Source organism: Muntiacus reevesi, chromosome 12 (genome assembly GCF_963930625.1).
Source record: "Muntiacus reevesi chromosome 12, mMunRee1.1, whole genome shotgun sequence".
Classification (NCBI taxonomy): Eukaryota; Metazoa; Chordata; class Mammalia; order Artiodactyla; family Cervidae; genus Muntiacus; species Muntiacus reevesi.
In genome coordinates this window covers 20,186,086-20,198,245 of record NC_089260.1, presented here as the reverse complement: position 1 = coordinate 20,198,245, position 12,160 = coordinate 20,186,086, and the positions used below count along the sequence as shown (strand labels likewise).

Below are 12,160 nucleotides of genomic sequence, written 5' to 3'. Positions count from 1 at the left end.
TCAATAGACAGGCACATGCAATTCTACGAACATACTCAATTGTAAGAAAAAAATACCTGCCATCCCTGTGATGATGTTCAATGCTCTGACTGTATCTGGAGCGAGGTAGAGTAAGAAAATGACTGCAAGCATGGCAGAAACAAGAATACAAATGAGACTCAGGAAAGAAATGAAGACGGTAGAGTTTAATTTTTAAAAGTGAGATTCAAAAAAGATAAGCAGAGAGCAAGCAAAGCAAATGAAAATCGTTACTGAAAGTTTGCTCCTTCTTCCCAATGTCCATTGTGATACGGCAGTGCTAAAGGTTAAAATAGTCTAAATAGTTTAAAACAAAATACAACAAAATGTAACAAATTGAGATTTAAACAAATAATATTTAAAAATAAAATCTTATCAATTATCACAAACATCTTCAGCACCATCTATAAAATGTACATAATACAGCTGCTTCCTCATGTTTGGGGAGGAAAGGTAAGAAAAGAAAAATAATAAAATAATCAGAAAGTTTGAGAAGAAAATATTAAAAGAGATAATTTCTAATACTTATCACACAGGGGATTTCATAAGGCAATTATTTTTTTTTACACTCATTACTAATTAAAAGTAAAAGAACTTATAAAATTTCATTTAGTAGGGAACAAATTGAATACTTTGTTTGAATATTGCTTTATCTTAATATTACTTTATTTTGAATATTATTTGAAATTAACTTTATTTGAATATTAATTTTATTGTTTAAATGTATTGGATGTTACTCCATTTTCCAGTCACTGTTTATTACATGTTTTGATTCTGCTGCACTTCATGCCTCATGACACCATAAGCCATCAAAGTAATACATTTTCATTTTTACCCCTCTGTAGCTGATTCTCTTATTTCCATAGCACTAATATAATTTTAAAAAAATTTTTAACCTTCCATATCAAAACACTTAATTTTGGCAGATTATCATTATGCTTCAGTAAAAAATGGAAGCCCACCTTGATCTCTCTCAACATCTCTAAAAAGGACATATACATTTGTATCTTCACTTGTCCTATTCTTCTCCAACAAAGGAAGAAATTCCTCTACTTGTAATCCTACTTCCCATACGGCTTTGCTTCATTCATTTTTGTCTCATGCCTTCCCCTCCACAATCACATTTAATTATCAAAATAAAACTTCAGTAACTTTGCCTTCCTCTCTCTGTCTTTTTCATCATAAAACATCTTTTAGATGTATCTACAATTCTTGCCATCACTTTCTCACTTTTCAGTCATGCTTAAAGTTTACTGAAATTTGACTTCTGCCTCTACTATTCCTTCAAGGTATTCTGTGAGTTTTATCTGTGAAATTCTAAAAAATCTTTTAGTTTCTTCTTGGTCTTCATTATGCTCCATTTATCTACGGCTTTAGACACTGATTTTCAAACTCTATTTCTTGACACTCTCTTGGTTTTTGAAACACTATTCTCTCAGGCTATTACAAAGTTGTGTGTGAGCTCAGTCATGTCCAACTCTCTGCTACCCTATGGACTGTAGCCCACCAGGCTGCTCTGTCCATGGAACTCTCCAGGCGAGAATACTGGAGTGGGTTGCCATTTCCTCTTCCAGGGGATCTTCCCAACCCAGGGATCGAACCCTTGTCTCTTGAGTCTCTTCCATTGGCAAGTGGATTCTTTAACAGTGTCTATTAACACTTAACTATGTGCCACATACTCTGTTAAAGTTTTGTCTATGTCTCACTTACTATTCATAACCACCCTTCGAGATGGGATCTAGTATTCCCACAGAGAAAACTGGCTGTGAGTGCTTGCGCACAGCTGTAAAGTAAGGAGCATAACTGGCTTTTAAACTCAGGGCTTCCTTCAGCCAAAACTCAGGCTCTTAACGTGTACACACTGGCCTGGTCTCCCGCCTACTAACTGTTTCTTTATCCATTTCACTTACTGATTCCCTTTCTTTTACTCCTCAGAGGCAGTGGTTTCCCAAGATTTTTCCTTGACTTTCTTCATACTCAAACACATTCTTTCTGGATAACACTATTTGTTTTTATAGTGTAAATTCTCACTTTGGTTTAACCTTGATTTTTCTTTGGGTTTCACATTTCCAGCAGCTTCCTGAGATCTCCACATGGCTGCTTGAGTGTCATGTAAGCATTTCAGAAAAACACATGAGACATGTAGGACTTTGGCCAATTTGAACAACTGGGGCTGCAATTGTAAGAGAGCTCGAGCAGTAACTTTCCAACGTTCTTTTAAGCAGAAGACCATTTGATTTTTCAGACAAACTTATGTCAAGCCAATATTTAGGAATCCAATAAAATCAGAATGGCACTGTCTACAGAGGGAGTAAGAAGCCTAGATCCTGTCCATTCGGCTTCATCCTTGCCTACAACAGCAGTCCTTCCCGTATCTTTAGAGTCTAGAACTCTACCATTTTAAAGGGCCTCCTAGTAGCTAATTACAATTCTTTAAAAAAAAATTTTTTTTTAATTATAATTCTTTAATCCTCTTTGGAATTTAACATAACACTTCAGCTATTTGTTTTCTTGTAATCTCAGTTTCAACTGAGAATTTAAAGATTTAATAAACCAAGCTATAAAGTCTCAAATTTTAACTTATCCATTTTCCTTATTTTCTACATTCAATTGATTTATAACCATTGCTCATTCTAACGTCTAAATAACTCAGATTTATCCCTTGTTTTCCTTTTTTACTGCCACTATAAATCAGGCTTAACATGTCCACTGAAATAATATCCTATTAAGTCTCCCTTCAGAACCCAACCCTCTCCCAACCCACCCTGCCTACAGAATTATATTTATAAATTATGATTCTGATCATGTAGGTACATTGCTCCAAATCCTTCAATTAATATCTATCTCAAAAAACAAGTACATATTCTTTAAAATGGTAAACGAACTAATTTCTAAGCTATATTCAATCTTCATCTCCTATTACTTTTCTTTTCCCATACCATCACTTTTTATCTAGGTACAGCAGACTACCTAAGATTGTCTAAATATATTCCATACTTTCATGACTTTCAGACTAAGTTCATGCTCAACACTCATGCTCAACACTCTGCCAAGAATGTCCTATCCCAAATCCCCTCTCTGTCTCCACTTCATTGCCTTTCAAAATTCTACTAATATTTAAAGTCCAGCTTCTCTTAGAAATTCTTCCAATAGATTCAAGCAAGTAACTTCCTTTCCAACCTGTTCTAATACTATTATGCTTAGGCCTCATGGTCTTTTACATTTTATAACTAGTTACTATATTGTATAATTACTTGGGATAATCAATTGGATCACGTGCTTATCTAGAGCAGGATAACGCCTACTCTAAATCTTTGTGCAGAATGCCTAACCCACTCAATAAATATATTTTGAGTTGAACTCAAAAGTAAAGCAGAAATATGATCTTTTCATGTGGAACCTACTGTTTAAAGAGAGCAGTCATTCATATAATCCCAGAAACACTCTAGAACTGTAACCAAAGATTAAAAACCTATGCAGGATAAGAAATAAGGAAAACAGTATCAAAAAGAGATTTTTCTGGCTTTACAAAGAGTAGAAAGAATACCCAACAGTAGTGATGCTGGGATTTACTGCATTAAAAAGGAATAGACTGTCTCTGAAAATTACTTAAGGGTAACAAAAATGTGTAAAATTCAAAGCTGCTAAAATATTCATATTCATAGAACATACATATATAATCACCCAACTTTTAACATTTTCCTTGAGAAGGCTTATAATTAATTTCATCTCTGTAAAGCCAAAGAAAAGACTATACAGGAATCATCATCATCACACAACAGTTTGTTTTATTTCCCTTTTTGTGATGGTGAATTTTATGTATCACCTTAACTGGCCAAGGGGTGCTCACCTTAAACATTATTTCTTGGAATGTATGTAAAGGTATCTCGGGATGAGATTCTCATTTGATTCAGTGGAATCAGTACATTGCCCACTCCAGTGTGGGTGGATATCAGGCATGAGCTTGACATCTCACAGCTCTCTGGCCCTCTGACTGAGATTGATCAATATACCACTGGCTTACCCGGTTCTCAGGCCTTTGTACTCTGACTGAATTATACCCCCATTTCACAAGTCTCCAGCACGCAGACAGCAGATGGGAGACCTTTTCAGCTTGTATAATCACGTGAGCCAACTCCTCATAATAAATCTATCTATCTATCACCTATCTATCTATCTATCTATCTATTATCAGTTTCTCTCTATCCAGCCTAAAAATTCTGTTCCTCTGGAGAACAGTGACTATATACTTTTCCATAGACATGTTATACCTCTTAACCTAATCTGGTCATGATTCCCCTTGGAGTAAAAGCACAAAAATGCATCTGTGAATATTACAGAAATTAACCATACTATTTTAGTAAGTTCCCTAAAATTCACTAAGATACAGAGGTCATTTGCTCCATCCACTTAAAGCAATTTAAAAACATTTTTTTACCTTCTCCATTAAAGCATGCTTACTTTTCTCCGCAAATTAATGGACAGTATAAAATCTATGCAATAAATACTGTCCTAAATGTACATGAGGAGTTACAGTAAGTTATTTTAAATATTGCATTTAATCCAATTTATTTGAAATTTTTAAAAAATTGAGCAGAACTTTAACTCAGTGCAAAAGAATAAGAGAAGACCCCAAAACATGGCTCCACTTTTTTTTTTTTTGGTCTAACCCCTTTACTTCTTTAAAACAAAATTACATTTATTTATTTTTAATTGAAGGTAATTGCTCTACAATATTGTGTTGGTTTCTGCCAAACACCAACATGAATCAACCACAGGTATACTATGTTCTCTCCCTTTTGAAACTCCCGCCCGCCCCTCTGGGGTGTTACAGAGCCCCAGTGTGAGTTACCTGAGTCACACAGCGAATTTGCACTGGCTATATATTTTACATGTGGTAATGTGTATGTTTCCATCTTAAGCTCTTCATGCATCCCACCCTCTCCTTCCTCCCACCACCCCCGTGTCCATACGTCTGTTCTCTATGTCTGTGTCTCCACTGCTGCTCTGCAAATAGGTTAAACAGTAGGTCTTTCTAGATTCAATATATATGCATTGATATACAATATTTGTTTTTCTCTTTCTGACTTACTTCACTCTGTGTAATAGGCTCTAGGTTCAACCACCTCATTAGAACTAACTCAAATGTGTTCTGTGTTACTTTTTATGGCTGAGTAACATTCCATTGTATATATGTACCACAGCTTCTTTATCCATTCATCTGTCGATGGACATCTAGGTTGCTTCCATGTTCTAGCTACTGTAAACAGTGCTGCAATGGATATTGGGGTACATGTGTCTTTTTCAATTTTGGCTTCCTCAGGGTATATGCCTAGGAGTGGGATTGCTGGGTCAATGCAGCAATTGCATTGGTTTTATTCCTTGTTTTTTAAGGAATCTCCATACTGTCTTCCATAGTGGCTGCATCAATTTACATTACCCCTCAACAGTGCAAGAATGTTCCCTTTTCTCCACACTCTCTTCAGCATTTATTGTTTGTAGATTTTTTTGATGATGGCCATTCTGACTGGTGTGAGGTGATCTCTCATTGTAGTTCTGATTTGCATTTCTCTAGTAATGAGCGATGTTGAGCATCTTTTCATGTGTTTACTATCTGTTTGTCATCTTTGGAGAAATGGCTGTTTAGGTCTTTTGCCCACTTTTTGATTGGGTTGTTTGTTTTTCTGGTATTAAGTTGTATGAGCTGCTTGTATATTTTGGAAATTAATCCATTGTCATAAAATGTGACTAAATTTTAAAAAAAGATTAAAAAAGGAACTTACAGATTCTCAAATCCTGATAAAACATTTGACTATTCAAAGAACTAAAAAAGATTACTGATCTAATTTCCTGACACACTTAGATTCTTACTAAGAAATTTAATTTTTGAAGATAAAACAAAATTATATTTATAATGAATTATCCTTCCATTGTATTTCAATAGCCTGAATGTTCCCTTTTCAGTTCAGTTCAGTTCAGTTCGGTCGCTCAGTCATGTCCGATGCTTTGCAACTATCCAGAAAGAAAAACACCAGTACAGTATACCAACCCATGTTCCCTTTTAGGAACTACCAGATACACAAAAAGGACTGGAAAAAAGAGGAGATAAAACTCTCACTCTTAAGTAATCTGCAGATTTTGAAAGCTAAATTTCCAACAATCTGAGTTTAATACCAAACTTTCCACTCTGTCTTTGACATTGTTACTGTTTTGATACTTTATAGTTCCTAAAATACACTATGATTTAAAAAGTAAAAATATAATCCTGAAATATAATAAATAAAAAGTTGCATTAATTTATTAGGATGAGTTTTCTTTTTCATTTACTTTCTCTATGTTTTCAAACTTTCAGAGATGTATTTCTCTCATAGCTGATAACTGAAATGGTTTGGTAATTTCTGGTAGCTGACAGCCTGTTAAAGAATAGAGAAACAGCATGTGTTTGAAGCATTTCAGAAATTCATATATTAGGGCAAATATGCCCTGTTCTATAAAATATTATCAAATATAAATGTATTAATTGAATGAAGAGAAGAAAAAAGTTTATGAAGTAATATATTTTCTGCCAGTATTAATTTCTTCCTTATTATGCTGAAAGTATACTCTATGGAATTAAATGCAACCAATATATTTCAGTCTCTACGACAGACATAAAAAATGTGTACTATAAGATATCTATGACATATTATAGAAATAGCATCTAGTACTCTATACTTATTCTAGTAGTAAATTAACTCCTATAAAAAATAAGCTCTTGAAATGATTTCTAATACTAAAGTCACATAGTTTGCTCCAGAAAATGGTGTTCCTAGTTGTAGTAGTTACCAAGATTTACCAGAGAAATAATGATACAAAAATGTAGGAGGAATGAAGAGAAGTCGACTATTACATTAATCATTTTTATTTAATATCGCTATGCGGAAGTTTCTGAATTACTTGTAATAAACCTTCTTTCTTTTCAAAAGAGAAAAGGAATTTGACTAGTACTAATAAAATAAGATGTGCAGAGAAATAAAGATCCAATCAAAATTCTATCTATAATTCTTCTTATATTATCTATAAGAAAAGGATATCTCTTTCTTACACCACTTAAGTTTAAACAAGTGTGTGTGTGCCTGCTTAAGTTGCATCAGTCGTGTCTGACTCTGTGATGCTAGGGACTGTAGTCCAACAGGCTCCCCTGTCCATGAGGTTCTCCAGGCAAGAATACTGGAGTGGGTTGCCACATCTTCCTTCAGGGGATCTTCCTAACGCAGGGATCGAACGTGTCTCTTATGTCTCCTGCATTGGCAGGCGGGTTCTCTACTACTAGCACCACCTGGGAAGCCCAACCAGGTACTATAAATTAATGTCATATAGTATCATTTATTGGGGCTTCCTTGGTGGCTCAGACAATAAAGAATCCACCCACAATGTGGGAGACTGGGGTTTGATCCTTGGGTCAGGAATATCCCATGGAGAAGGGAATGGCTACAAATACCACATTCTAGCCTGGAGAATCTCATGGACAGAGGAGCCTGGTAAGCCACAGTCCATGGGGTTGTATCATTTATCACTCAACATGACTGATATAAAAGCCATTATCTTCTTTTTTTTTAAGGTATTATCTTTATTCACAATTTTCTAGTATGTCCCCTAGTCCTTCATCCTTCTTACTGGGTTTTTCTGAAAGTATATGTATATTCTGCCTCTGTATCTTTTGTTGTTGCCTAAATAAACATGCTCATGTTTCAAGGTCCAACACATATCCTACATCCTCTACAAGCCACTTCAAAAAAAACAACTGAATTGACTGACTTCTCTTTTCTCTGCTTAATTGATGAGCACATTAAAATGTAAATTATTCGTATTCCCCATCCCGATCCCCCCTCCCACCTCCCTCTCCACCCGACTCCTCTGTGTCCTCCCAGTGCACCAGGCCCGAGCACTCGTCTCATGCATCTCACCTGGGCTAGTGATCTGTTTCACCATAGATAATATACATGCTGTTCTTTTGAAACATCCCACCCTCACCTTCTCCCACAGAGTTCAAAAGTCTGTTCTGTACTTCTGTGTCTCTTTCGTGTCAATGTATGTCAAAACCCACTGAAATGTTGTGAAGTAATTGGCCTCCAACTAATAAAATAAAATTAAAAAAAAAAGTAAATTATTTATAAGCTAAAAGATCCTTTTAAAATGTTAAGGGTACTTTTTTTGAGTACATACCATTCAATTGGTGGCACTGTTTCATTTAATCTACCCAAAAACTCTATAAAGTTGGCATTAATATTCTAATTTTATAGATAAGGAAATCAAATCAAAGATACACAGCGATCAGTTGTTAAAAAATCTAAATTCAAGCCCAATTGCCATTTGGTTCCAAATCCCATGAAAAATAATACATTTCATGAAATATTCTAGTCCAGTGTGTCAACCCTTACTGACAAGCAAGATTAATGCACTACTCAAAATAACTAAATTTTATTTATCATCTCAAAGGAAATTCTTTTTTAGGCTTTTAAATCAACAGTATTATTTATCGACTACAAAATACAGTTCATGAAAATTCACTGTAGGAGGATTATTCTTACCATCTATTATAAATAGTACATAAAAATAACAATGCCTTCATATGGATTCTATTATTTAAAATCTTTTAGAATATTAGGATAAAACAGAAATTAAGAACCCATTGTTTAATAATGTGATAGACTATTTACATGGATAATACTGTGCTTTTCATTTTTTATTCCTCATGTAATGAATAATGATTGCAAAAATACTCAAAATTAATATAGAAATGGTTTTATAGGCCTATTTAAATGAAATTCTATTTTATTTATTTCTAAAAGGATTTAAAACAGCTCACAATGAAGAGCAATTATGATTTGATAATGTATAAGATCAAAACAGTAATGAAATCACATAGATCAATTTCCCCACAAAATCTCTGAATTATTCAAATGTTTTTGCTAAATTAAAAGATTCATAATGTTATAAAGTAAATAAAAAATGTAACATTTCAATTATGACTAACTCAAATATTAACTATTACCATGGATTGAATAGCACTTTTTAGGTCATTAATCTTAGGGCTCTTTGTCTCAAAATGTCAATAAATATTATGTGCTTGTCATGACAGTGACTATTTTTGTTTATAATTCTGAAGGTCAATTTTATTCTGTTCTTCCCTGCAAGATTTAGACCAGACCATATTGCCTTCAGAGAACATATCTAGTTCATTTTACATAAACTTGGCAGATTTAAAGTCATTTCAGACTTTCCTCTCTCATCATCTGCTTAACACGCCTTCAATGAACAAGGAGTTTATGAGTCACTACCTGAAAAATTTCAAGAAATTATCAATTTTAAAAAATTCTACTAGGTAATGAAAAACTCATTCATCCACCCTAATATGATGCATTCCTAATCATTCTAATATAGTTACCTTTCACTATTACTGTACTTGATAAGTATCCATTTCTGTAGGTAACATGCCTATAATTAAAGACACAAACCCCTATGAAAAAGTCAAATAAATTAAAAATAAATAAAACACTACACTAACTTTCATCTGACACTAAGATATTAATTTATTCACTTCCTATTTCTTCTTAGATCTCAGACACAAAAGCCAATAGTTGATTGACACGATTGAAGACTAAGATATTCCCTATATTTCTTTTGGAAAAGTGTACTCCAACACAATGCTATAAGCATGAACTCAGTTAGATTTAGACTAGATTTAGACAAAACAATTAAATGTATAAGTATTGCCAAAAATTTTCATATCAATTGATTGAATCTCCACCCTTCCCCCCAGTGTTTTTACTAAAATTAGTTTAGGATGCATATAAAGAGACTTGTGAGTTCCCTTGTTATTTCATCAGAATATTCTCTGAACAGTAAATTAAGCTTTCTATTCTAATCCTTATCTTAAACCCACTTGGTAGTTTTTGGGAAATACCACAGCATTTTTCATTTCATATATAATCAAATCATATACTAGAGGATTAATCAATTAGCTTGTTAAAAAAATTAGTAGTAATTAACGTGTGTACTGAAACATGCCTAAGTATATCACATTTAATAGAGAAGTCTTCCAAGCACAGCAGTCAAGAAGTATAATTCTTTAAGCTGTTTAAAAGGTTTACTGAAAGCCATGAGGAAAAACCTCTTCATAAATCAGTTTTCCTGTCTGTTTAAACAAACCAGACTTGTCTCAACATGACTAAAAAGTCATATTGATTTACCAGATGAATATAAAAGACTTTAAATCCACTGTCTCATGAAAGTATTTTTCAATATAATAATTGGTTATGATAAAGTAAAAATAATAAAACATCCTGTTTTCCTTATGATTATCATTATAATTTCATGTGCAAGTTCACTAACTTAACTGGCTTGATTTAACAAAGTACCAAAACTGCAAGAGCAAAATGAATTGTTTTTCTTAGCAAACAAAAGGTTGTTTTTTGTTTCTTTAATTTTTTAAAATGATGTTTCAGTCATAAGAATGTAGATATTGTAAACGAAGCACATGGTTTCAAAAACTAAGATAAAAAATACCCAAGTTCAGGATGAAAACATTTTATGGTAATCTTTCTTCCTGTAGGCAGCAATTATAATATGGTCTCACAGTATTTGATTAAATTTACCTGTCTCTATCTGGAGAATAATGGTCATCCATGACACGATGTCTGTCCATTCGGCTAATTGTATTATAATGTCCTGTAGCAGAGCGTGTCCCTCGAAGTCCCTGTTCCACATTTCGACTGAAATAGCAAGATCCATTAAATATCTTAATAAACCATAATCATATATTACACTAAAAAAAAAAGTTTTTTAATAAAGACAGCAGAAAAAGACAAAAGATCACTGCAATGTCAACCTCAAGATTTTTGCTTTAACTAATTGCACTTCTGATTAAATGTATAAATTTCACCTGGAGATTGACAATGAAATTAGGAGATTGCCGCTGTAACAGAGGTGTGTACCTGCTAAATTGCTTCAGTCCTTTCCAGCTCTTTGTGACTCCACGGACTGTAGCCCTCCAGGTTCCTCTGTCCATGGGATTTCCCAAGCAAAAATACCGGAATGGGTTGCCATTTCTTCCTCCAGGGGATCTTTCAGAGCCAGAGACGGAAGCCGGATCTCTTACCTCTCCTATGTCTCCTACACTGGTAGGCAGGTACCCACTAGTGCCACACAGGAAGCCATAGCAGAGGTACGACATAAAATTAAGGTCATGTCAATGGGAATGAAGATAAGGATTATGAAAACTATTAATGGTTGACTCCCAGGTGTATCAGAGAAGGCAATGGCAACTCACTCCAGTACTCTTGCCTGGAAAATCCCATGGATGGAGGGGCCTGGTAGGCTGTCATCTATGGGGTCGCACAGAGTCGGACATGACTGAAGCGACTTAGCAGCAGCAGCCGCAGCCCAGGTGTACAGTAGTGATAATAAAATATGAAATATAGGAGGAAGTATAGATTTGTGTGAAGAAAATGAGTTCAGCATGTTTCTTATAGACCATGTTGCTTATAGATGGTTTATTAGCCATCTTACTTTAGGGATAATAATTGTTTATTTTTTTAATCTAAACTGATGTTTTTATAACCAATCAATGACTATTTTTTTAAGCTACCATTCTTGGTCTGGCTTGTTTACTAATTTTACGGGCTTCCCTTATAGCTCAGTCAGTAAAGAGTCTGCCTGCAATGCAGGAGACATGGGTTCGACTCCTGGGTTGGGAAGATCCCCTGGAGGAGGGAATGGCAACCCACTCCAGTATTCTTGCCTAGAGTATCCCATGGACAGAGGAGCCTGGCAGACTACAGTCCATGGGGTCCCAAGAGTTGGACATGACACATTCTTTCTCATGATGGAATAAACCTTTTACACAAGCTCCTGCTACTATAGGCTTTCTGTTAAGTGCAGGTCAATCTAATTTAAAATCCATGTCTATTTTCTACTGGTGTGTTCAAATATTCATTCTTTGATAAGTCAAGAATTCTTCTTTTTTTTTAATGAGGGAGGGCTTAATTTACTAAAACTACAAATTTTAAATCTTATTTTCTCTTGCACTTTAAATTTCAGATTACAAGTCTTATTATTCTACTGATAGGTCTACCACATTTAAACAGTTACTTTTCAGAAT

At 34.3% G+C, this 12,160-nt stretch overlaps 1 protein-coding gene across 28 annotated transcripts in view; it reads right to left on the bottom strand.

The window, feature by feature from the left end:
- The window catches only part of RIMS2 (regulating synaptic membrane exocytosis 2), a 587,005-nt gene that overhangs the window by 210,461 nt on the left and 364,384 nt on the right, over nt 1-12,160 (bottom strand). For all 28 annotated transcript variants that reach the window (XM_065903249.1, XM_065903253.1, XM_065903241.1 and 25 more), the window contains one exon: nt 10,656-10,772. In XM_065903249.1, coding sequence (XP_065759321.1) covers nt 10,656-10,772 — 117 coding nt within the window. The remainder of the gene's footprint in view (nt 1-10,655; nt 10,773-12,160) is intronic.